This window comes from Ranitomeya imitator, chromosome 6 (assembly GCF_032444005.1).
Source record: "Ranitomeya imitator isolate aRanImi1 chromosome 6, aRanImi1.pri, whole genome shotgun sequence".
Taxonomy (NCBI): Eukaryota; Metazoa; Chordata; class Amphibia; order Anura; family Dendrobatidae; genus Ranitomeya; species Ranitomeya imitator.
The window spans coordinates 30,711,630-30,739,561 of record NC_091287.1 but is presented as its reverse complement, the minus strand read 5'-3'; the positions used below and the strand labels follow the sequence as shown (position 1 = coordinate 30,739,561).

The window sequence follows — 27,932 nt, the reverse complement described above, 5'->3', positions numbered from 1 at the left end:
GATTCCATGCTTATTTAATAACAACATAATTGCACCACTGGACTCATTCAAGGAGGGGCTGAAAGTCGGCACAGAGGAGTAGGTTGGGAGCTGAGCATAATCCTTTATTGCATACCGTGTCCTTTTTTCGCATTCATAGTGTTGTCTTTTATTACATACTGTGTCCTCTCTTATAATTAACAGTTTCATCTCTAAGTACATGCGGTGTTCTCACTTATTATGTATAGTGTCATCATATGTTACAGTACCTACAGTATCCTGCCTTATTATGGGTACCTTTGTCTTTCATGACATAGTGTCCTCTCATATTATGTATAGCATATTTTCTTACATGTAGTGTCCTCCCCTATTATGCTTAGCTTTTGTCTTTAATTACATGCAGTGTTCACCCTTACTATAAAAAAACTTCTTCATTTATTACATAAAGGGCCCCTTATGAGTAGCTTTTTCCTTTATTATATAAGTGTCCTTTCCTGTCCCTTATTGTGTGTACCTTCGTATTTTATGACATATCGAGTCCTCCCTTATTAAGCATACCATCACCTTTTATTATATACAGTGTCCTCCCTTATCATGTATAGCATTATCTTTTATTACATGCAGTGTCCTCCCCTATTATGTATAGCTTCTTCTTTTATTATATAAAGTGCTCTCCCTTAATCTTGGCTATAGTGTATTATTATACTATGGTGTTAAGGTATGTGATCTACGTGGTCGTGTTTTAACCACCCTTACTATAGGAAGCTTCAAAAGAAAAAATGGCTTAGTGCCACGGGTTTACCATGACAGAGAGGGGCCAGAAGACTGCAGCGTCTGATTTCACATACTCCTGCACTGACTAGAAGCACTTCACCTTCATATTAAACAGTGCAGGTTTCTGTTAACAGTGCAGGGGTTAAACTGTTCAGCTGAGAGTCTCTGAATCTTTCCTGCTTGGATGATCTCAGCTGTTTAGTATTGGCCACTCCCTCCTCCTATATATTCTTACCTCTGTCAATCTGGACTGCCAGTGTTAGTCTTGCACTGCCTGGCACGGAGTGGAGGTTGCTGGTAGAGGCATTTGCAGTGTTGATCTGTGACTGCTGTTAGGTGTTTCTGCTATGTGAGATTCATCATCCTTTCCTATTTTGTTTACCTTTCTTTTCTCCAGGGGGTGTTCCTCTTTGTTGTTTGTGAGTGCATATTTGTATGTTTAGTATTTTCATTTATTTCTGTAAATCTTCCCTTGTTAGTCTGGTTTGTGTATATACAAACACTATTACTCCCCACTTTCCTGGGTGGAGGAGGGGGACAGATATGGGGCTGATTCAGGAGCTCAGCAAGGTATGTGGCCCCAGCGTCTTCACCATCAGAAGAAATCTGGGAAGCATGGATAGCTAGGGCTCCCCTAGCGTTAGGGACAGGGATGGAGCACCGGGTATTCTGACAACAAAGTTGTGACACTTAGTATCAAGGAGTAACAGGGACAGATAGGCACCAGAACCTTCCACTAAGTAAACAGAAGCAGCCAGTGGACCATTTCATATTCAGCTTTTTCTATTTGACACATTTCTTGATGTTGATTCTGACTTAGCTACGTCTCCATGTAACACAGCCAGGACACATGAGGGGAATGTGAAGAATTTCCCTTTCTTATTTATTTCCAATATTGATGAAAGGCATGAACTCGTCAAAATTCAGACCCTCTGATGTTATACGAAGAAGTCAACTATTCTCCAAGGACACAAGGAAACCAGCAAATATAAATAAATCACATGGTACAATTTAGTATGTGTCTGCGTTAAAGGAATTCCAGCTTCACTTAAAGAGGCTGTCCAGGATTAGAAAAACTTGTCCTCTTTCTTCTATAAACAGCAACACACCTGTTCACAGATTGTGACCGGAATGGTAGTTCTGTCCCATGGGAGTGAATAGGGCTGTAATACTGCTGCACAGTTCTCTCAATGATCAGGAAGAGATGTGTCCATTCATTATGGAAGCTGTCAGAAGGTTTCCCTCCCACCTGCTTTAGTCACCTCTATGGCCGATGATCACGTCAGTCCTAGCCAGAAGAGTAATCATGGAGCAGATGGGTTGGGTAACATAACCATGTTTTTAAGAGCATTTTGTTAATTTAATTTAGGATTGGAAAACCATTTTAAATACAATACAGAGAGAACCAAAATATTAAATTACTTTTATAAAGCTATTTTCAGATTTTTTATTATGGATATAAAAATTAGTTATTGACTTATGAGGGACAGTTTTGTGGGCATGCTCTGTAAAATGTGCAGAGGTCACTGTGCAGGGGGAGGGAGGAGGAGCTAACCCAATTTCTTATTGGCAGTGTTGTGATCTTATATATTATACATACAATACTGAGCTATTTATTTTTATGAGACAGTGCTGTGGGCATGCTCTGTAAAATGTGCAGAGGTCACTGTGCAGGGAGAGAGGAAGAGCTGCCTCAATTTCCTATTGTCAGTATTGTGATTATCTGCTTACAGCTGTTTCATTACAGTCATACCTTTTATTGCAATCTTGCACAAATTTAATTTCCTGTATTACTGTCTAATGACTTATTGTTGGGTTTATTACTCTTATCACTGGGTTTATTACTTGTTTTCCGGAGTTATTCTTTACGTGATGTCCTTGTACTGTATTACCTAGAATGGGCACAGTTGTGCTTCATAAAACTGTAGTTTGACTACAATGACTCATAAACCAGTGCTAATAATTACGTTAACATTCTCAGATTACGTGCGTCAGGAACAGACCGGAGAGCGCTTAGGATTTTATGATCCATTCTGGTATATAATGAGCAATAAAGAGACAATTTGAAAAAAGAAGAGGCAAAATTTCCAGGCTACGTTGACTTGTTTACCCTTTGGTTGCATCATTCTTGTAGCACAGGAAAGAACTTTTATCTGAATCATATGGAAATAGAATTGCAATGAGCACCAAAGAAGTAAAAGGCATTGTCAGCACTTGCTAGGATAGTCCACCAATGTCCAATTGTTCTATGGCCTATTCTGTTATAATGTCTCCATTCTGTTACAATGTTCTCCATCTTGGTATAATATCCCCATCTTGGTATAATATCCCCATCCTGGTATAATGTCCCCATCCTGATATAATGTCCTCAATCCTGGTATAATGTCCTCAATCATGGTATAATGTCCTCAATCCTGGTATAATGTCCCCATCCTGGTATAATGTCCACCATCCTGGTATAATGTCCACCATCCTGGTGTAATGTCCACAATCCTGGTATAATGCCCCCAACCTGGTATAATGTCCCCATCCTGGTATAATGTCCTCAATCCTGGTATATTGTCCACCATCCTGGCATAATGTCCACTATCCTGGTATAATGCCCCAATTCTGTTATAATGTCCTCCACCTTTGTATAATGTCCCCATCCTGGTATTTTGTCCCTGTTCTGTTATAATGTCTCCATCCTGCCATAATGCCTCCATTCTGTTATAATGTCCCCATCCTGATATAATGTCCTCCATCCTGGTGTAATGTCCCCATCCTGGTATAATGTCCTCATCCTGTTATACTATCACCCATCCTGGTATAATGTCCTCATTCTGTTATACTATCACCCATCCTGGTATAATGTCCTCCATCCTGGTATAATGTCCTCATTCTGTTATAATGGCCCCCATCCTGATATAATGTCCTCCATCCTGGTGTAATGTCCCCATTCTGGTATAACGTCCTCATCCTGTTATATTATCACCCATCCTGGTATAATGTCCTCATCCTGGTATAATGTTCTCCATCCTGGTATAATGTCCTCATTCTGTTATACTATCACCCATTCTGGTATAATGTCCTCCATCCTGGTATAATGTCCTCCATCCTGGTATAATGTCCTCTGTTGTGAATTCTGTGGCTGAATTCACTTCTGTGGTCACAAGTGGTATTGCAGTCTCTGGGCTTCCTCCCTCAGGTGTTTTGGTGAGCTCGTTGGCTGCCTTGCTATTTAGCTCCACCTGAGTCTGTCTTCCTTGCTCCTTGTCAATGTTCCAGTGTTGGATCTGAGCTACTGCATCTTTCCTTGGGCCTGCTGCTCTGCTAGATAAGTGCTTCTAGTTTGTTTTCTGTTTTTTCTGTCCAGCTTGCTATTAACTTTTGCTGGAAGCTCTGAGAAGCAAAGGGGTGCACCGCCGTGCTGTTAGTTCGGCACGGTGGGTCTTTTTGCCCCTTTGCGTGGTTTTCGTTTTAGGGTTTTTTGTAGACTGCATAGTTCTCTTTGCTATCCTCGCTCTGTCTAGAATATCGGGCCTCACTTTGCTGAATCTATTTCATTCCTACGTTTGTCTTTTCATCTTGCTAACAGTCATTATATGTGGGGGGCTGCCTATTCCTTTGGGGTATTTCTCTGAGGTAAGTCAGGCTTGTATTTCTATCTTCAGGCTAGTCAGCTCCTCAGGCAGTGCCGAGTTGCATAGGTAGTGATAGGCGCAATCCACTGCTGCTTATAGTTGTGTGAGGATAGATCAGGTACTGCAGTCTACAGAGATTCCACGTCTCAGAGCTCGTCCTATTGTTTTTGGTTATTGCCAGATCTCTGTATGTGCGCTGATTACTGCACGCTGTGTTGCCTGATTGCCAGCCATAACAGTCCTCCATCCTGGTATAATGTCCCCATTCTGTTATAATGTCCCCATTCTGTTATAATGTCCCCATTCTGGTATAATGTCCCTATTCTGTTATAATGTCCCCCATCCTGGTATAATGTCCTCTTATGTGCTTTTGTGCTTTGGTCCCTTCATTCACTTTATGAGACAGAAACACTCCTTTATGTCATCGTGATACACAATACATGTGACACAGGAACAAATAATTTAGCCCGGGGCTCTGTGCTGACCGCATTCACATGTTGTAGTTCCATTGAGCAGTTGAGGTTTGCAGTGACGAGTTTACGGGTCATCGTCTGTACCTCTCACCTTGTCTTAGAGGCGTTCTTTATCCGAATAGATGGAAATTGAAAGGGGACAGTGCGAGACCTAGAGGTGTATTACAAGTGATGAGGTGCAAAGAGATTGAGTTGTCTGTCAAAAGCACAACACTGTCACAAGAAAGTCAGGAAAGTTTCTCAGCTCACTGATCCAGAGTATGTGAGGGAATAAGAAGAGCGTGAAGACGCTCCCTGCTCAGCCTGAGGTCCTGCCAGAGAAATCTCCAATAGATGGATGAATTCTGCACGGACATGAGTTCCGCTGGTAGATAATACATCTTCTCCATCTATTTTTAGAGGTCCAGCTCTTCAGAAGGCATTAAGGAGGTTTAAGTTCCCCCCATCCTTTTGCACAAAATATGTAGAAACGCCTTGTCTTTCTGCTTTAGGTATACATACCAGTCCAATACGTCCTGATTCCCATGCTCTATAAATTGCTATCCTCAATTTTTTGAATGGGTGGTTCCCCTTCATCAGTATTCTGCCAGTACTATAGGTGCTGGAAAGTCCTTTTCTCATTTCCTAGCATACTTTGTTCTTGCCATTTTTCAATTGCTTGCCTGCTCTGAATGGAAATGTTGTATCTGTATTATACCTTCATGCATTATGACAGACGAGAGCAGGAACAGAGAGGTAAAGACTTGGAACCACTTCCAATAATCAGGTAAAGACCTACCCCACATCCTGTAGCGATAAAGACTCTTCTCACTTCCTGTATAGACAGAAACCCACCCCCACATCCTGTAGAATCAGAGACCCAACCCCACGTCCTGAAAAAGGACAAAGTCCCGCCCCATTATACTGTAGAGAGAAAAAGACCTGATTCTACGTCCTACATGAGGAATAAGACCCACCCCACTTCTTGTTGAGAGAAAAGACCCTCCCCATTAGCTGTAGTGATAAAGACCCTTCCACTTCCTGTAGAGAGACACAGACCCACCTCCAATTCCTTTAGCGGAAAAGACTCTTCCTACTTCCTATAGAGATACACAGACACATCTCCAAATACCAAAGACAAGACACAAAAGCAGGTCAGGGTCCAAGCCAAGCCAAGTCAAGTACCTGGGAGTCGACACACGAAGGGGGGGAAATAAGAGCCCCTCTCACTTGTGAGGCCATTACTGCTACAGACCCCATGCCAGGGAAGAATATCAGGGACTTTTTATATTTTTGAATATTTTCTATATTTACTGTTTCTATGCATCCAACACTAACGGGGCAAGATTCATTATTGAATTTGTTGAATTTGTTGTCTAGTTTTTTTTTTCATTTTTCATCTGTTTTTCATTTGTACCTAATTTAGTGATGAGCGAATGTGCTCGGATATCGTGTTATCTGAGCATGCCCAGGCGTTATCCGAGTATTTCGGGCGTGCTCACGATATCTGAGTACGTTCGCTCATCACTAATGTTCACCCCTGGGTTTTTTTTTTTCACATTCGTCATTGATTCATCAATTATAACTTTTTAAATAAAAAATAAAACAATTTTTTTTTTTTTTTTTTTGCACAGATGCACTTCAGGTTTCCTCTGGAGTGATTTTATGTACATCTCAAATTTTTGTTGAAATTCTCGCGACGTTTTAGCCGAGCACGCAACTTTTTTGTGCTAAAAAGTCACCAACCAGATTAAGAACAAAAATAAAGGGTTTTGTGTTTTTTTTTGCACAACATTAATAAACCACGTCTGCCATTTTAAAGAATTTGGCACAGACAAAACCAAAAACAGGTAAAAAAAATAAAAGAGGGACTTAACAAAAAACACCTCCAAAAAAACAACAAATCCATAGATGTCAATCTGTAAGGAAAGGGGCAGCACTTTACTTTGGCACAGTTTGGCGGTGTTACGCACAATTCTTCAGTAGAGTTTTACCTGGTCCCATCATTTATTTATATATTGTTAATTATCTACTTCATTGAGTGCGGTAATGAGAAAAATCAGATTGACTGCAATGTAATTTGTTCTACTCCGATAAAAATGTATAGATCCGCCACCCCCCCACACTTTTAATACACATTCGGGGGTACTGGATTCGGCTTTCTACTTGACGTGAACGGAATTTTTATTCTCATCCCTTTTTTTTTGTAAAACTTTACAAGCACTGTAATGACTTTTCTTCCCACCGTGACCGATGGATTAATTCTAAATTTTCCAACCTGACATACCAGGATGAGGGGTGTACTTAGTATATATGTGCCGATACATGGACCATGGGGTTGGAAGATGAATTCTCAGTTGGGAACCCAACTGACTTGGCGCTTTCCTTCCATCAAGAGATTGGAAATTTATTTAATGTCTTTGTGTTCATGTAACGGAACAACGATTTACATCAATCACATTTCTGGTCATGGATTACTAGTTACTAAAAAAAAGGCTTATTTCTGTTTTATTTTTAAACCCCCCCCACGGAGAAGTTGTGTGCACAAGAGCGTATACGGCACAAGAGCGTATACGGCACAGGAATAATTTCTGCCTGTACATGTTCTGTCTTTTGCCACTTACATCTTCCCCTAAATGCGATGCAATTACTGTCTTCTCAGCTTTCGACGAAGCCTTTACAGCAGCCGCTAGAGGTTGAGTAACGCCATTAAAAATTCTATATGCGCTGTACAAAAATATATATCCGTGAGCAGGAGGCGGTAGGATGAGTTTACACCAATTTTCTATCATTTCATGAAAAAGGTAGGAATGTAATTTTTTTCATACTCAGATCAATAATTGAATTAATAGGAATATATACTTACAGGGCCCTTCTTCACGAGGTCTAAATCTGGTACCACAGCTGTAAGATGGACGATTGTAAACAGAGAATTGAGGACATAAGAGAAAAATAGATTTTTATGAAGCGTAATCCTTTGGCAGCTGAGACTCCTAAAATACAGAATATAAGCCATATTTAATTAAACTGTTGTACGTTGAGGGATTTCCTTTACACAGAAGCAAAATGCAGAAGTACAGAGGTTTATGTTGTGTACAAATGCACCTAGTCCTATGGTATACATAGAGGGAAGGGCGTCTCAAAGCTAAAATCAAGATGGAGCTCTCGGGTACGTAGCCCTCCATCATTGTTTATCATTGTAGGGTCTATGGACCCTGAGAAGGTCCACTCCACCTATTGAGATGGAAGGTAGACTCATTAAGTTGTACCCCCTTGTCTTTGGCATCTGAAACAAAAAAAGATAGACCCTGGCTACTATTTACTTACAGGTTGCGCTAATTATACGGTTTTCTTATTTTATTTTAATATATATTATATTTTAAACTATTTGGCAAAAGTTCTGAGATTGACAAAAATGTTGGTTTTCCCAGTTTTGCTGCTCCGGTGTTTTTAGATCTTTTAGTCGGACATTTCTATAGTTACTAAACTACAATTATAAACATTTCATAAGTTTTTAAACATTTATTGGCAAATACATCAAGTTTCTGTAAAGCCTCAATATTTCCAATGTTGACCCTCATTTCTCCAGACTTCTGCTCTTCTCCCCGGTAGCTGGGCCAAATCCTAACTGATGGCTGCCCATAGTGCCTAATCAGTGCTTGGAGTTCTTCTTGTTCGCCGCTTTTTGAGGGTTGACCACAGGTTCTCAATGGGATTGATATCTGGGGAGTTTCCTCACAGTGGACCCAAAATATCAGTGATTTGGTAAACGAGACACTTACCGTAGTTATCAATTTTTCCTCCTGTCATGATGAAAAAAGCATTGTTCATCATCAAAGTGTTCCTAGATGATGAGAGAAGTTTCTCTTGGAGAACAATTAGGTCCCATTCCTCATTCCTGACAGCATTCCTACTGAACAATCTGAGTGATGAAACAGTAAAGCCTCATGAATGGTCTCAGGAGGCTTTACTGTTGGAAGACACATGGCTCATGGCAACGTCACCTTTTCTTCTCTGGACGATCATTCCTCCAGATGTCCCAAGTAGTCTGAAGGGGGCTTCATCAGAGAAAATAAATTTAGGGAGAGCAGGGATTGGACAGTAGAAAATGGGGGTAAAGTTATTTTCTCTGATGAAGCCCCCTTCAGTCTGTTTGGGATATCTTTAGGAATGATTGTCGGGAGAAGGTGAGTCCTGTGTCTGCCAACAGTAAAAGCATAATAGTATTGAAGCAAGCATGTTAAATATATATATAAAAAGATGTAGAATTTGCCACAGTAGAGATATGAAATAGCAAACATGCATAAAGGACTTATAGAGACCAGCTGCCAACAATTGTAGCCAAGAAAAAAGAAGAATAAGCAGCCATATAGTCCCATAAAATGTAAACTTTATTGAGCAGCATTAAAAACTACCAAATCAAATACAATATAATAATAATAATAATAATTTTTATTTATATAGCGCCAACATATTCCGCAGCGCTTTACAAATTATAGAGGGGACTTGTACAGACAATAGACATTACAGCATAACAGAAATACAGTTCAAAACAGATACCAGGAGGAATGAGGGCCCTGCTGCTCGCAAGCTTACAAACTGTGAGGAAAAGGGGAGACACAAGAGGTGGATGGTAACAATTGCTTTAGTTATTCGGACCAGCCATAGTGTAAGGCTCGGGTGTTCATGTAAAGCTGCATGAACCAGTTACCTGCCTAAGTATGTAGCAGTACAGACACAGAGGGCTATTAACTGCATAAAGTGAATTAGAACATGATGCGAGGAACCTGTTTTTTTATATATATATATATATATATATATATATATATATAAAAATAGGCCACACAGGGATCGTTAGGTTAATACATTGAGGCGGTAGGCCAGTCTGAACAAGTGAGTTTTTAGGGTACGCTTAAAACTGTGGGGATTGGGGATTAATCGTATTAACCTAGGTAGTGCATTCCAAAGAATCGGCGCAGCACGTGTAAAGTCTTGGAGACGGGAGTGGGAGGTTCTGATAATTGAGGATGCTAACCTGAGGTCATTAGCGGAGCGGAGGGCACGGGTAGGGTGGTAGACTGAGACCAGAGAGGAGATGTAGGGTGGTGCTGAGCCATGGAGAGCTTTGTGGATGAGGGTAGTAGTTTTGTACTGGATTCTGGAGTGGATGGGTAGCCAGTGTAATGACTGGCACAAGGTAGAGGCATCGGTGTAACGGTTGGTGAGGAATATGATCCTGGCAGCAGCATTCAGGACAGATTGGAGTGGGGAAAGTTTGGCAAGAGGGAGGCCGATTAGTAGAGAGTTGCAATAGTCCAGACGAGAATGAATAAGTGAAACAGTAAGAGTTTTTGCAGAGTCGAAAGTAAGAAAAGGGCGAATTCTAGAAATGTTTTTGAGATGCAGGTAAGAAGAGCGAGCCAGTGATCGAATGTGGGGGGTGAATGAAAGGTCAGAATCAAGGATGACCCCAAGGCAGCGGGCATGTTGCTTTGGAGTAATGGTGGAACCGCACACGGAGATGGCAATGTCAGGCAAAGGTAGGTTAGTAGAGGGAGAGAACACGAGGAGTTCAGTTTTTGACAGGTTTAGTTTCAGATAGAGGGAGGACATGATGTTAGAGACAGCGGTAAGACAATCACTGGTGTTTTCTAAAAAGGTCGGCGTGACAACAGGAGAAGAGGTGTATAATTGGGTGTCGTCAGCATAGAGATGGTACTGGAAACCAAATCTACTGATTGTTTGTCCAATAGGGGCAGTATACAACGAGAAGAGGAGGGGGCCTAGGACTGATCCTTGAGGAACCCCAACAGTAAGGGGAAGGTGAGAGGAGGAGGAACCAGCAAAACATACAGTGAAGGATCGGTCAGAGAGATAGGAGGAGATGCAAACAGGGGAATAAACATGCGTTCCAATGACCATAGCTAACGGGCCGGATTACCAACAAAGCCCCGCTATAGCATAGTATTAAGCCTCATTATGATGGATATCCATAGCTGCAAAACAAATATTGGACAAGTGCCACAGCTTTAGTAAAAATGATATCAGTCATCAGGCATGGATACATACCTAATATGTGCAGGATAGAATAAGTGACCGAGCCCGACCCCGACGCGCGTTTCAGAGCAAGCAGCTCCTTCATCAGGGGTCGTGTGTGGTATGTGTTTGTCGTGTGTATATATACACACCGCCAACCGGAAATGTGCAACTCACCCGCGTGCCGCAGCAGACCGCCGACCACCATGCGCAGTATCCAACACAACCGCCGGAAACACGTGGGGCCCCACGTGAACACGCGCCGGATGGAAGGAGGGAGCCCGCACATGGCTCAGCGGAAAAGGTGCATGCGCACAGAAAGGAAGCACATACAGCCATATTGAAAAAGGACAAAGATGAGGAAGGCCTGGCCAATTTTGCAGGCAGATCCAACTATCAAGAAGTTCCTTCCTGTTCATCCATTGATTACTTTTCAGTGGGCTAGGAATTTGAGGGATCAACTCACTCACAGCCACTATGCTGGCCAATCCGTGCCCACATTCCTCGGGGCGGATGTGCCCCATGTGGAAGATGCGTCGCATGCCCTAACATTGAACAATGCTCTTCTTTCTCTAACTCGGATGGCACTAAAAGTTTTGCTATCAAAAAACGTATATCATGCACTCCACGGTACGTGATATATTATGCCACCTGTCCATGTGGTTGACCACAAGGCAAGTTAAGGTTCGTGTAAGAGAGCACGTTCTGGGCATACAGGCGGCAGTGGTATGTAATGATGTGGCTATTCCTAAAACAATACCAAGGCATTTTAGGGAGTTCCACTCGTGTGATGCAGCGCTGCTGAGGGTGCGGGGCATCGATCTTCTCAATATTGATATCAGGGGAGGTGGATTATCCAAGCGCCTTGCCCAATTAGACACAAGGTGGATCTGGACTCTGCGTAGCATTCACCCTAATGGGTTGAATGAAAATATATAATTTGCCCCATTTCTGCGATCCACATCTGTTTTGCATATAATGTGTGACCTATGGCCTAGTGTTTTTAATTTTACATTTATTTTTATTTTCATAATGTGACGCCCAGGAGACCGGGGTACCCAGCACCGGACCAATGGAGTCTGTCTCTTGAGGGGGATGTCACGGGTGGCTTGACCCGGTGCTGTGGCCTCAGGCAATGCACAGTGTAAGGGGTATCATGAGGGGACAGGCACTTACTTGATCAGCAACAGGTTCTCCCAGCGGTGATGATCCCGATCCTGGATATTGGCTATTGTCCAAATGAAAGACTGAGGCACTGAAACGTTTAACCAGTTTACTTCAATATAAAAGGATTTACAACCAGTCCTGTCACCGGAGTCTGTATGGGAACTCTGAGTTACTTTGACCCTGCCGGGGTCTTCGCCTCTTATTGTACGCAATTTCTGTGTGGCCCTGCTGCTGTATGTGAACTGGCTGCCGGCCCAATCTGTCCCCTCCGGGTCCTGGTTCGACGGGCAATCCGAGTCCTTTTATCGGCTTACCCCCTCCAGGAGTACCGTTGAACTCTGTGTCTGTTGCTGCGTCTTTACTGTATTTTCTATATATATTCCATTGCTATTGTCTTATATACATGATGAAGTGCATTATATATTGTGTACTATTTATACATATGTATCTAGTCTTCATATTTACTACATGGTAGAAGTCTTTTGTGATTAGTTTGTTCTCTATATATACTGTAATAATGTTCTTGATACTGTATATATCCTTGCTATAATACATAGCTTCTCTGTTGTGTTAGACTGGTGGAGCTTTCTTCTTATTTAGCATATCTACTAATTGCTGTATGTAATTGGCAAATGTATGCTTATATTGTATTTTCTGTATTGGTGATATTGAGACTGATTACATGTAGTAATATCTTTGTTGTATTTGTATATAATCCCCTTCCTTTTTGTGTATTTGGTATTGCTCTTATCTTTGCCCTTTTCCAATATGGCTGTATGTGCTTCCTTTCTGTGCGCATGCACCTGTTCCGCTGAGCCATGTGTGGGCACGGATCGGCCAACATAGTGGCTGTGAGTGAGTTGATCCCTCAAATTCCTAGCCCACCGAAAAGTAATCAATGGATGAACAGGAAGGAACATCTTGATAGTTGGATACTGCGCATGGTGGTCGGCGGTCTGCTGCGGCGCGCGGGTGAGTTGCACATTTCCGGTTGGCGGTGTGTATATATACGCACGCCACACATACCACACACGCCCCCTGATGAAGGAGCTGCTTGCTCCGAAACGCGCATCGGGCTCGGTCACCTATCTATCCTGCACATATTAGGTATGTATCCATGCCTGATGGCTAATATCATTTTTACTAAAGCTGTGGCACTTGTCCAATATTTGTTTTGCAGCTATGGATATCCATCATAATGAGGCTTAATACTATGCTATAGCGGGGCTTTGTTGGTGATCCGGCCCGTTAGCTATGGTCATTGGAACGCATGTTTATTCCCCTGTTTGCATCATTTGTATTTGATTTGGTAGTTTTTAATGCTGCTCAATAAAGTTTACATTTTATGGGACTCTATGGCTGCTTATTCTTCTCCTTTTTTCTTGGCAACAGTAAAAGCATCCTGACACCATTCATGTGTGGAGACACTTCATCCATGAAGGCGAATCACTAACAGTTTTCCGTAAGAACACGGCTAAGAATAAAGAATGGGATCTAAATCTCTTCCAAGAGCAACTTCTCCCAACTACCCAGAAACACTGAATCAGCAACCATAGAACATCTGTCTAAAAGATATAAAAACACTGAAGCAGTAAACTTTATGAAAACCAAAATATGTGTCACTATCAAATCTTTTTTTTGTACCACTTTAGTTTTTATATCATTTTATTCATTTTTTATTCCGATTTTCACATTGTCCACTAGAAGGACAATTCCCGTTTTCTGCAACTCAAGTGTCAGCTTTACTGTATAGATTGGGATAGAGTTTTCAGAGTCATATCAAAGGATGGAACAAAAAGTTATCAATATGACATGGTTACAACACCTGGAAACTCCACCGCTTGGCTGATACCTGGAACTGTGGCTGATAGAAGATCACAGATTATCAGATTATGGATCGGGCACACCTCAATTAAGTTGTAGACCCCGAGAACAGATAGATCTGTGGTGTTTCAGCTCCATACAATATGTCTGTTGTGGCTACAGATATCAGCTGAGCGGCGCGGGTGACGAGTGATGGACACCTATTAATGACCTATCCTAATTGGTCGTACAAACCCTTTAATAAACGCTTTGTTCTACGACTGGAAGTCTATATATGGCAGGATAACAACACTGCAGCTGCCATAAAGCACACGAACGCTGCTGTAAAGAAGGAGGCGTATGTCTCCAATATGGCCGCCACCAGGAGAAATTACAAAATTAGAAAGAGAAATTAATAAAATAATTACAGTAATTAAAAAAAAACCCAGAAGAACACATTATTTCTCTTGTACAGACTCACATCTAATGAATGAAGCAGAAATTACAGTACATCCGTGAGACATTCCATTTAAGTATTAAAAAAAAAATTCTCCCCTTGATATATAAAATTACCTTTGTGTTTTGTGGGTTGCCCTTGATCTACAAAACAAGCGACTTCCATTACCCACCGAGCGTTTGTGATTTCTGCTCATACATCAGCATTCAGCCCTTCAGTTTTTCCATTATTGTTATTATTAAGATCAGAAAATCAGAAGCAAATAATTATAATCATGATTATGTTTGGGGGAGGAGTGGCACTTACTTGAAATAAAAGAAAATTCCAAGGGAAATTAACAATGAGACGATGGACAAGGCGTGTCCTACTATGGCCATATAGTACAGGATGTAGGCATTCTGGAAGAGATGGAGAGAGGAATGACTCAAGGGCAGAAACATTAAACATTTTTCTTCAAGGGGATGTGTCACTATCTATAAATACGTAATTGTATTACATTGATGTGAATGCCGCTGTCCTCCTGAGTCCGGCGTTGTTTTTCCTTTGTTCCTGAGCCTCTCCATTCCAGAGATATGGCCCCTTTTTCACTGTATGGAAATCTGGTCTTTTTAGCATGATAGGCGTGGCCTACATGGAGGAAGAAGAGTTGCTAACCACGCCCACTTCACTAGCAAGACTGGATTTACATACAGGGAAAAAAGGACCATATCTCATAAATGGAAAGGCACAGGAACGAGAGAAAAATATTGCCGGATTCAGGAGAACAGCGGCTAAAGGAGAATCAGCAACCACGGGCCATTTTGTCATTAAAATGCAGGTATTGAATGTAGTAGCGGAGCTGCAAGTAGCCATTGTAGGCTTTGTGCCTTGCCAATCAGCATCTTCTTTATATTGATGTCTGGAGCAATGACGTCATTGTACTGCTGGATCCATTTAGCAGAAGAGTGGCTGTAGACAAAGTATAATGGGAGTTGACATTGTCCTTTACTACATATAGTGTCCTCCCTCATTATGCATAGAATTGTTGTTTATCACATTCAATGTCCTCCCTTATTGTGAATATTGTTGTTTTTTTATTACCTACAGTGCTCTCCCATGATACTTTATACAGTATCCTTTATTATTATTATACAGTGTCCTTCCTTATTATGAATAGCATTGTCTTTTATCACAAACAATGTCCTCCCTTATGAATATTGTTTTTTTTATTACATACAGTGTTATTCCTTGATACTTTATACAGTATTGTACTTTATTATTATTATTACTATTATTATTTTAATACAGCACCCTTCCTTATTATGAATAGTATTGTCTTTTATCACATACAGTGTCCTCACTTATGCATAGTATTTTTTTAAATCAAATATAGTGCCCTCCCTTATTATGTATAGTGTTTTTTTAATTACATACAGTGTTCTCCCTTAATACTGTATACAATGTTGTCCAATATTATTATTATATACAGTGTTCTACTTTATTATACTATTGTATAAAGGTGTATGATACAAGGTAGAGCTTTTTATCCACCCATACTATAGATTGCTCAAAACAAATAAAGGACTCACATCAGAGGGTGGTGAACCTACAGCACTGTGGCTCAGTGGTTAGCACTGTTGCTTTACAGCCCTGGGGTTTGGGGTTCAAATCCTACCAAGGACAACACCTATAAAGAGTTTGTATGTTCTCCCTGTGTTTGTGTGGGTTCCCTCTGGGTTTTCCAGTTTCCTCCTATATTCCAGAGACAGAGTGTTGGAGAATCTAGATTGTGAGCCCCAATAGGGACAGTGATGATACTGTATGTAAAATGCTGCGGAACATGATAGCGCTATATAAACAATGCATAATAAATAACCTACAAAATTAAAAAACAAATTCCCACCCCCCTACCAAAACTACAAGCCTTTATTTGTAACTTGACAAAATAAACTATAAACAGTTCCCCATCTTAAATGGAAGATATCTGAAGGTCGTAACCAAGTAATTTTGCCCCAATTTTATTTTGACATTTTATAGCACTATTATTATGTACTATATCGTGGAATTGACGTCTTAAGAGACCATCATTATGATGAATCTGGTAAATCCCTTTAAGGATTCAGCGCATACAGATTTATTATTGAAGTTGATGGACAGACTGTATGCATTAAGCTCCTTGGCTCCCCCTAGTGGTTACCGTAGACAATAATAATTGTATTTTTTAACTCTGCCTACACAGGGTTATTTTTTTCCCTCGGTATCTCCATTAAATCTTTGACTGCTTCTAGCGCATACTAAGAAATTAACTCAAATTCAGACCTATTTAGTTAAAATAGGCACAGATTCACTCGAATGCATTTGTTTTCCCCACATTAGTGGTCACAGCTTTCTTTGAATAATGTGCAGTATATGGAAGTATTCATTATTATAGTTCCCATCTGTAATGCATCGATTGTACTTAATTGGTTGGTAATTTATGTGTTACATTAGCACATTGCTCGTATCTAGCGAACTCATGAAAACTGCATTTAGATATGGAGGGAGCTTTGCTTTGGTAGTTGCTAAATGGCTCCTGTATATGTCGTGGGTTGTTATGCAGAACTATTCATGCTGTCACCCAGGTGATAGAGATTCTTTATTCTAATGATAGAGATATTAGATTTTCATTTTTTATTTAATGTGCTCTATGTGATACTTTGTTTGGATGCCTAATGTTTTTATTTCTTTTTATATTTCTTTATATTATTGATTATTTAACCACTGGGTCGTTTGTCTGTTTTCATCACAAGAAGAGTTGTAACACTTAACTGTTAATTTAGTCACATATTTCCAGGAGGCATAACAAAGGAAGGTTAAATTAACAAGAACGTGTACAAATTTTTCTTTAATCTCTATTGTCATCCGTTTTTATATATCAGCAGTTATTACAATGTAAAAAGCTAAATACAGTCTCCAATGTTGTAATATTGCACTGGATGATTCGTATGGGAGACGCTTTTTATTTTGCACACAAAAATACAGGAGGAGGAGGTGAGCTGTGACATCACCTATTGTGAATGGTGGATCCTGTGTTATCTACTGTATATAGAGGTGTTATCAGTCATTATACAGGAGGAGAAGGTGAGCTGTGACATCACCTATTGTGAATTGTGGATCCTGTGTTATCTACTGTATATAGAGGTGCTATCAGTCATTGTACAGGAGGGGGAGGTGAGCTGTGACATCACCTATTGTGAATGGTGGATCCTGTGTTATCTACTGTATATAGAGGTATTATCAGTCATTGTACAGGAGGAGGAGGTGAGCTGTGACATCACCTATTGTGAATGGAGGATCCTGTGTTATCTACAGTATATAGAGGTGTTATCAGTCATTGTACAGGAGGAGGAGGTGAGCTGTGACATCACCTATTGTGAATGATGGATCCTGTGTTATCTACTGTATATAGAGGTGCTATCAGTCATTGTACAGGAGGGGGAGGTGAGCTGTGACATCACCTATTGTGAATGGTGGATCCTGTGTTATCTACTGTATATAGAGGTATTATCAGTCATTGTACAGGAGGAGGAGGTGAGCTGTGACATCACCTATTGTGAATGGAGGATCCTGTGTTATCTACAGTATATAGAGGTGTTATCAGTCATTGTACAGGAGGAGGAGGTGAGCTGTGACATCACCTATTGTGAATGATGGATCCTGTGTTATCTACTGTATATAGAGGGGCTATCAGTCATTGTACAGGAGGGGGAGGTGAGCTGTGACATCACCTATTGTGAATGGTGGATCCTGTGTTATCTACTGTATATAGAGGTATTATCAGTCATTGTACAGGAGGAGGAGGTGAGCTGTGACATCACCTATTGTGAATGGAGGATCATGTGTTATCTACAGTATATAGAGGTGTTATCAGTCATTGTACAGGAGGAGGAGGTGAGCTGTGACATCACCTATTGTGAATGATGGATCCTGTGTTATCCACTGTATGTAGAGGTGTTATCAGTCATTGTACAGGAGGAGGAGGTGAGCTGTGACATCATCTATTGTGAATGGTGGATCCTGTGTTATCTACTGTATATAGAGGTGTTATCAATCATTGTACAGGAGGAGGTGAGCTGTGGCATCACCTATTGTGAATGGTGGATCCAGTGTTATCTACTGTATATAGAGGTGTTATCAGTCATTGTACAGGAGAAGGAGGTGAGCTGTGATATCATCTATTGTGAATGGTGGATCCTGTGTTATCTACTGGATATAGAGGTGTTATAAGTCATTATACAGGAGGAGGATGTGAGCTGTGACATCACCTATTGTGAATGGTGGATCCTGTGTTATCTACTGTATATAGAGATGTTATCAGTCATTGTACAGGAGGAGGAGGTGAGCTGTGACATCACCTATTGTGAATGGTAGATCCTGTGTTATCTACTGTATATAGAGGTGATATTAGTCATTATACAGGAGGAGGAGGTGAGCTGTGACATCACCTATTGTGAATGGTGGATCCTGTGTTATCTACTGTATATAGAGGTGTTATCTGTCATTGTACAGGAGGAGGAGGTGAGCTGTGACATCATCGATTGTGAATGATGGATCACGTGTTATCTACTGTATATAGAGGTGTTATCAGTCATTGTACAGGAGGAGGAGGAGGTGAGCTGTGACATCACCTATTGTGAATGGTGGATCCTGTGTTATCTATTGTATATAGAGGTGTTATCAGTCATTGTACAGGAGGAGGAGGTGAGCTGTGACATCACCTATTGTGAATGGTGGATCCTGTGTTATCTACTGTATATAGAGGTGTTATCAGTCATTGTACAGGAGGAGGTGAGCTGTGGCATCACCTATTGTGAATGGTGGATCCAGTGTTATCTACTGTATATAGAGGTGTTATCAGTCATTGTACAGGAGGAGGAGGTGAGCTGTGATATCATCTATTGTGAATGGTGGATCCTGTGTTATCTACTGTATATAAAGGCGTTATCTGTCATTGTGCAGGAGGAGGAGGTGAGCTGTGACATCACCTATTGTGAATGGTGGATCCTGTGTTATCTACTGTATATAGAGGTGTTATCAGTCATTGTACAGGAGGAGGAGGTGAGCTGTGATATCATTTATTGTGAATGGTGGATCCTGTGTGTTATGAAAGGCAATTCAGTACTACAATGGACATAGCGGTCAGAGCACATACAGTGATCTGACAATAACCCAAAATCATAGAACGAGCTCTGAGACGTGGGAACTCTGCAGACCACAATCCCTAATCCTCTCCAAACAACACTAGAGGCAGCCGTGGATTGCGCCTAACTCTGCCTATGCAACTCGGCACAGCCTGAGAAACTAACTAGCCTGAAGATAGAAAATAAGCCTACCTTGCCTCAGAGAAATACCCCAAAGGAAAAGGCAGCCCCCCACATATAATGACTGTGAGTTAAGATGAAAAGACAAACGTAGAGATGAAATAGATTCAGCAAAGTGAGGCCCGACTTTCTTAACAGATCGAGGATAGAAAAGGTAACTTTGCGGTCTACACAAAACCCTAAAGAAAACCACGCAAAGGGGGCAAAAAGACCCTCCGTACCGAACTAACGGCACGGAGGTACACCCTTTGCGTCCCAGAGCTTCCAGCAACAAAATAGACAAGCTGGACAGAAAAAATAGTAAACAAATAGCAAAGAAGAACTTAGCTATGCAGAGCAGCAGGCCACAGGAATGAAGCCAGGATCAAAGGAAGCCAGGACCAAAGCATTAGGTGGAGTTAAGTAGAGAAGCACCTAACGACCTCACCAGATCACCTGAGGGAGGAAACTCAGAAGCCGCAGTACCACTTCCCTCCACCAACAGAAGCTCACAGAGAGAATCAGCCGAAGTACCACTTGTGACCACAGGAGGGAGCTCTGCCACAGAATTCACAACACCTGTGTTATCTACTGTATATAGAGGTATTATCTGTCATTGTACAGGAGGAGGAAGTGAGCTGTGACATCACCTATTGTGAGTGGTGGATCCAGTGTTATCTACTGTATATAGAGGTGTTATCAGTCGTTGTACAGGAGGAGGAGGTGAGCTGTGACATCACCTATTGTGAATGGTGGATCCTGTGTTAGCACCTGTGTATAAGGGTGTTGTCAATCATTTTATTCCTGTCTGCAATGATAATGAGTTTGCTGACAAGCCTTCTGTAAGGAACAGGGAGTTTTGCACTGAAATAGCCCCAGTGGACAGTGTGAAATTTGCAAGATTTTTTAAAAATACAAATTGCGATATGAAAGTTAAAAATGTTTAAAAAATGAAAGTCAATTAATATGGTTGCCATATGAATAGAGCCTATCAGGTCTCCTGACCCATCCGTTTAAGTAAGAACACTTTTTTATTAAGTAAGTATGATGAGCGAGTGTGCTCTGGCATCTGTAATCTGAGCATGCTCAAGTGTTATCCGAATATCTTGGGCGCGCTTGAATAATATATTCGAGTCCCCATGGGTGCAGACTCGCTTACAAGATGCCATTAGTTCCACACTAATTTGCAGACATTTTCATCTCTGTCCCCTTCGGGGCTTACAATCTAGATTCTCTATCAGAATGTCTTTGGAGGAAACCCACAGAAACACGGGGAGAACATACAGACTCCTTGCTGATGTTGCCCTTGGTGGGACTTGAACCCAGGGCTGCAAAGCAACAGTGCTAACCACTGAGCCACCATACAATGCTAACCACTGAGCCACCATACAATGCTAACCACTGAGCCACCATGCAATACTAACCACTGACCCAACATACAATGCTAACCACTGAGCCACCATACAATGGTAACCACTGAGCCACCATACAATGCTAACCACTGAGCCACCATACAGTGCTAACCACTGAGTCACCATACAATGCTAACCACTGAGCCACCATACAATGCTAACCACTGAGCCAACATACAATGCTAACCACTGAGCCACCATACAGTGCTAACCACTGAGCCACCATACAATGCTAACCACTGAGCCACCATACAGTGCTAACCACTGAGCCACCATACAGTGCTAACCACTGAGCCACCATACAGTGCTAACCACTGAGCCACCATACAGTGTTAACCACTGAGCCACCATACAGTGCTAACCACTGAGCCACCATACAGTGCTAACCACTGAGCCACCTACAATGCTAACCACTGAACCACCATACAATGCTAACCACTGAACCATCATACAATGTTATCCACTGAGCCACCATACAGTGCTAACCACTGAGCCACCGTACAGTGCTAACCACTGAGCCACCGTACAGTGCTAACCACTGAGCCACCATACAGTGCTAACCACTGAGCCACCATACAATGCTAACCACTGAACCATCATACAGTGTTAACCACTGAACCATCATACAGTGCTAACCACTGAGCCACCATACAGTGCTAACCACTGAGCCACCTATAATGCTAACCACTGAACCACCATACAATGCTAACCACTGAACCACCTACAATGCTAACCACTGAACCACCATACAATGCTAACCACTGAACCATCATACAGTGCTAACCACTGAGCCACCATACAGTGCTAACCACTGAGCCACCATACAGTGTTAACCACTGAGCCACCATACAGTGCTAACCACTGAGCCACCGTACAGTGCTAACCACTGAGCCACCATACAGTGCTAACCACTGAGCCACCGTACAGTGCTAACCACTGAGCCACCATACAGTGCTAACCACTGAGCCACCATACAATGCTAACCACTGAACCATCATACAGTGTTAACCACTGAACCATCATACAGTGCTAACCACTGAGCCACCATACAGTGCTAACCACTGAGCCACCTACAATGCTAACCACTGAACCACCATACAATGCTAACCACTGAACCACCTACAATGCTAACCACTGAACCACCATACAATGCTAACCACTGAACCATCATACAGTGTTAACCACTGAGCCACCATACAGTGCTAACCACTGAGCCACCATACAGTGTTAACCACTGAGCCACCATACAGTGCTAACCACTGAGCCACCATACAGTGTTAACCACTGAGCCACCATACAGTATTAACCACTGAGCCACCATACAGTGCTAACCACTGAGCCACCATACAGTGTTAACCACTGAGCCACCATACAGTGTTAACCACTGAGCCACCATACAGTGCTAACCACTGAGCCACCATACAGTGTTAACCACTGAGCCACCATACAGTGCTAACCACTGAGCCACCGTACAGTGCTAACCACTGAGCCACCGTACAGTGCTAACCACTGAGTCACCATACAATGCTAACCACTGAACCACCTACAATGCTAACCACTGAACCACCATACAATGCTAACCACTGAACCACCATACAATGCTAACCACTGAACCACCTACAATACTAACCACTGAACCACCATACAATGCTAACCACTGAACCACCTACAATGCTAACCACTGAGCCACCATACAATGCTAATCACTGAGCCACCGTGCTTCCCAGTTGTTAACTTATTCACACATTTCCAGGAGGAATAACAGAAGAACACAAAATTCTAAGAACATATGTTCTGGATTATAAGTGTATTAACTTAAAAAGACCCGTCAGGAGAGCAGATATATACTATTCAGGAGACTGGGAAAGCTGGGTGAGAGAGTAATGGCGGCTGCACAGCCTTTTTTTTTCCAGCTTTATGAAAGCAAACAACATCCCAAATGTGCGAGTAAGAACTCGTTCCAAAGAAAAAATATGCAGAAAATCCAATATTTGAAGAGTGTGAATCAATAAGAAAGAACATCTGGTGCTGTTACGTCTTCAGAATGCAGGAAGAAGATGCAAATCTGCTCCTAAAACCTCCCGATACAGGAGTAACTAAGACTCTGCCACAATCTGAGCACAATTACATGTCACAAATATTAAAGGGAAGCGACGTAATTGCTGACACCAAGTGTTACCGGAGGAAAACCAAAGCCACAGAGGATTGACTCCGAGTAACATAGTAACATAGTAACATAGTTAGTAAGGCCGAAAAAAGACATTTGTCCATCCAGTTCAGCCTATATTCCATCATAATAAATCCCCAGATCTACGTCCTTCTACAGAACCTAATTGTATGATACAATATTGTCCTGCTCCAGGAAGACATCCAGGCCTCTCTTGAACCCCTCGACTGAGTACGCCATCACCACCTCCTCAGGCAAGCAATTCCAGATTCTCACTGCCCTAACAGTAAAGAATCCTCTTCTATGTTGGTGGAAAAACCTTCTCTCCTCCAGACGCAAAGAATGCCCCCTTGTGCCCGTCACCTTCCTTGGTATAAACAGATCCTCAGCGAGATATTTGTATTGTCCCCTTATATACTTATACATGGTTATTAGATCGCCCCTCAGTCGTCTTTTTTCTAGACTAAATAATCCTAATTTCGCTAATCTATCTGGGTATTGTAGTTCTCCCATCCCCTTTATTAATTTTGTTGCCCTCCTTTGTACTCTCTCTAGTTCCATTATATCCTTCCTGAGCACCGGTGCCCAAAACTGGACACAGTACTCCATGTGCGGTCTAACTAGGGATTTGTACAGAGGCAGTATAATGCTCTCATCATGTGTATCCAGACCTCTTTTAATGCACCCCGTGATCCTGTTTGCCTTGGCAGCTGCTGCCTGGCACTGGCTGCTCCAGGTAAGTTTATCATTAACTAGGTACACGACCATCTCCTTGTCATTACCATGCGGAGCCCCAGCATTTTGCAGGATTGTACTTGGCTCGGAGACTGTTTATAGTTCTCAGCGATGGGGCTGGAGAAATAATAACATTGAGCAGCGTGGCGGGATATCGGGAGACCACACATGAGACACTGCGGGGTCCGCAGATTGTGCTTAGTGGGTACAAGCACGGGCAAATACTGGTAATAAAGGGGCTAAAATGAAGAGGATTTCATTCAATGGTATAATAATGTGAAGCTGCTGAAAAACTACTGCACAGAATAAAAACTTCACAAGTGTTTAGATTTTTTTGAGAGTTTAAAAGGCTTTTGTTAGGCTTTTTTTCAAGCAAAAAACCGCTACAGAAAATGCTCATTTTTTGTGAAGTTTTTCGAAGAGTTTTTCTTTCCCTGAAGTTGTTTTGGAAAGCTCCAGAAGAGTTATATCCCTGTAGTAGTTTTTTTTTGCAGCCTTTCAATTTGACAGTGCTTAGTTTGGAGCAGAATAAACCATGATCCGTGATGCACTTTTTGGCTCTTCAAAGGGGTTGTCTGGTCCAAATCAATAAGTCTGCAGTCATTGTGCATCTCTGTGTGACTGCAGACTTATGAGTCCCTCCAGAGCACGTACTATGTGCTGCGGGGATTTGCCGTTTCCTGTCCCACGACCGGAGGGGTTGTATGACCTATACATACTCCTGGCCAGCAAGCGCAGCCACGCTATCCATACACTGGATGGTCGGGTGCGGCCTCCCTCAATACAAGTGTATACAGTGATGCCATGCACACTGGCCAGGAGTATGTATAACGCATACTCACACTCTGGTCCGGGTGTAATGAGGTTGCTTTCCCTACTCCTTGCCTGGAACCACTTTGTCAGACAGCTGGGTTGTTGGGGGGAAGACTTTCTGCCCTGGACAGAGGGGACCAGGTGACTGCTGGGAGGAGAGAGGAAGAGAGAGGGGTGTGGTCAGAAAAGAGCCGGAGAGCAGAGAGAGGGCAGCGCGCCAAAGAGAGGGCAGGCTGCAGCGCCGTGCTCCCCTAAAGGTAGTGCTCCCCGTGAGGGCACTGAGGCTGAGATACCCACCATAGTGGAGGCTGGATGTGAGAGTGTGGACTTGGCAGCCTCCGTAATCCGAAAAGACGCATCTCCTGACAGTGACCTGAGCGCACAGCCCCGGTGACCGCAGTGACAAGCCAGAACCCTTGAGTGTGACAAGTAAACTGCTAAGTGTATGTGTGCAGCATTGCAACTGCAGAAAGCCTGCCAGCCTGATATACAGAGACTCCCAGCAGAGAGGCTGAGTTACTTCCTGCTTTCAGCTTCACTGGAAGAATAGACTTAGCCCCGGAGTCTCCAGTTCCCAAGAGACAGAGGAGAGACTTCAGGATCTCAAGCACTGCTGGTGACTGTATCCTCGTTGGAATAAGGACCCTCCAGTCAGGACCTCCCTGGATTGATAAGTTACAAGAACATTCATTAACCTGTTGTGAATTCTGCTCTTGGGTTCCCTCCAGTGGTTGTTGGTGGGAATGCAGTTGTCTCTGACTCGCAGTCCTGGCCAGGTGTATCGGATAATTACAATTCTGACTGGGATATTTAGGTGTGCAGGATCCTTTAGCCCCTGCCGGTTGTCAATGTTTCTCTGGAAGTGTTGGATCTCTGCCTGGCCTCTCCTGCTTATCTGCCAGTTCAGCAAAGATAAGTGTCTGTTTCTTTTCCTGTGGCACACATGCAGTGTGCTTATTTTCAGTACTGTTCGTTTGTTTTTCTTTTGTCCAGATTAGACTGTGTGATTTCACTGGAGTTGCAGATTTACGCTCCTACATCTTTTAGTAGATGTAGGAAGTTTTTTGTATATTCTGCTGTGGATTTTTTGAAGGGTGTTAATACTGACCGCACAGAACTCTGTCCTATCCTGTCCTATCTAGCTAGAGTGGCCTCCTGTGCTAAATCCTGTTTTTTTCTGCCTGTGTATGTTTTTTCCTCTCTGACTCACCGCCAATATTTGTGGGGGGCTGTCTATCCTTTGGGGATTTTCTCTGAGGCAAGACAGTATTCCGATTTCTATCTTTAGGGGTATTTAGTTCTCCAGCTGTGACGAGGTGTCTAGGTGTGTTAGGTACACTCCACGGCTACTTCTAGTTGCGGTGTTAAGTTCAGGGTTGCGGTCAGTATAGTGGCCACTTTCTCCAGTGAAAGTTCTCATGCAGCTCCAAGGTCACCGGATCATAACATTAACCGTTGCGATTCCGCTTAACTGTTTACTGTTTGCTTCATCTCTATTAACCCCCTGTTTACTCCCTGCGAGGAGAATCTTACTCCTGGTAATAAATCCCCCTCAACAGTTGGTCTGTCTGTTCCGTGGTGACATACTCAACCCTGCACTCTATTACACTTGGCGTAGTTGGCAGGATGTCACACGGTAGCGCGGAAAGGGCAGACCAAGCAGTTGGGGGAGGCCCCAGGTCTAGCATCTCCCTGGGAGCCATGTTGGGTAACCTGCCAAAATTCTCGGGGAGCGATATCATGTTGTGGAGTTGGACGGAACGCATCCGAGGGATGATGCGGATGCATCCTATGATGCCAGCTCTGCAGGCAGAAATAGCTGTGATGGCCCTAGAGGGGGATGCACGGAACTCTGTTATGCTCAGACCCCCCCCCAGGCGAGAGATACCCTGGACAAAGTATTACGTATACTTGAGGAGATGCATGGGGACCCCTCTGACGTAGGGGAGCTGAGCATGCGACTGTTTCGCCGGGTACAAAGAGAGGGGGAGACCGTGACGCAATATATGAACGCACTGCAGGAGCTTCATACTGCCATTATACGGAAGGATGGCGTAGGTGTGGGGTCAATTGACGTTGTGCTGCGAGACCAACTGGTGACAGGCTTGCGAGATGTGTTGGTGAAACAGGCCCTGTGAGAGCGCATGCGCGTAAAGCTAGATATGACCTTCTCTGAGGTTGGGAGTGAGGCACGCACGCGCGAGCAAGAGCAAGGGTTGTTAGTGCCAGTGAGAAAGGTATGGAGTGGGGAGGTAACAGCCCCTCAATGGGTTGAAGACTTGAAGAAGGAGGTTAAGCGAGTCCATGAGGAAGTAGCTGAATATAAGAAGACCCCTGCTGCAGAGAAAGAGAGACCGGCCCCCACAGTGAGACTAGTGCCGCTTGGCGAAGAAGACTGCCTACATGCTACAACTGCGGAGCACCCAGTCAAAATGAAGAGGAGGCGATGTGTACCCGGGATTCCTGGTTAAAGATAAGAAGAATCTGGGAAGAGATTGAGAGTCTGGGGAAAGCCCTGACTGCCATTTTGGGGACCAGCGGCGTACCCCGAGGTAACGTGTGGAAGCCGCCAGAAAGAGATAGAGGAGAGGTGCGCAGCATGAAGAAGGTTTCACTTGTGGCCCCAGAGTGTAACTCCGTATCCTGGGGTGAAGAGCAACCGCAGATGAGAGATGTCCCCCGCCGAGGTCGACGATCCAGACTGAAGCGCCCTCCAGATAGACGCAGACGTGAGTGCTGGTCGTGCAGAAGGGTGGGACACATGTCCAGAAGTTGCCCTACCCGAGAAGAGCAGTGGCAGAGATCCGCTCACCCCTCTGAGGGTCCTGCTAACTGGAGGGAACATCGCCCCTGGAGAGAATGGTACGGCAGGAAGAGAAGAGTTCCACCTAAGGCAAGACAGTACCACAATGTTGGACGCCAAGGAGAGGTGGAGAAGGTTTCAAGCATCTCTGGTGGAATGACTGCGCTGTCCCGATGCGTAAAGGTGAGCCTGGTGGACCTCCAGCCTGGGTCTGAAGGTTTTGTTTGTGAGACTCAGCCCAAAAGAAAGAAAGGGACGTTCACTTGAGAAGACCACCGAAGTGCTTTACTACCTTGCCCAGCACGAGTTCCCGATGAAGGAGAGAAAGTGCCAAGTGTACCTGCGACGCTCGCTTTCAATGTCCTCGTCGATGAGAAGGAGGAACCACTAATA

The 27,932-nt window shown here is 43.0% G+C and overlaps 1 protein-coding gene across 1 annotated transcript in view; it reads right to left on the bottom strand.

Annotated features, from left to right (window-relative positions):
- CALCR (calcitonin receptor) overlaps positions 1-27,932 on the bottom strand; it is a 287,546-nt gene that overhangs the window by 32,693 nt on the left and 226,921 nt on the right. The window contains exons 6-7 of the mRNA XM_069729395.1: positions 14,598-14,689; positions 7,695-7,821 (exon numbers count right to left, since the gene is read on the bottom strand). Coding sequence (XP_069585496.1) covers positions 7,695-7,821; positions 14,598-14,689 — 219 coding nt within the window. The remainder of the gene's footprint in view (positions 1-7,694; positions 7,822-14,597; positions 14,690-27,932) is intronic.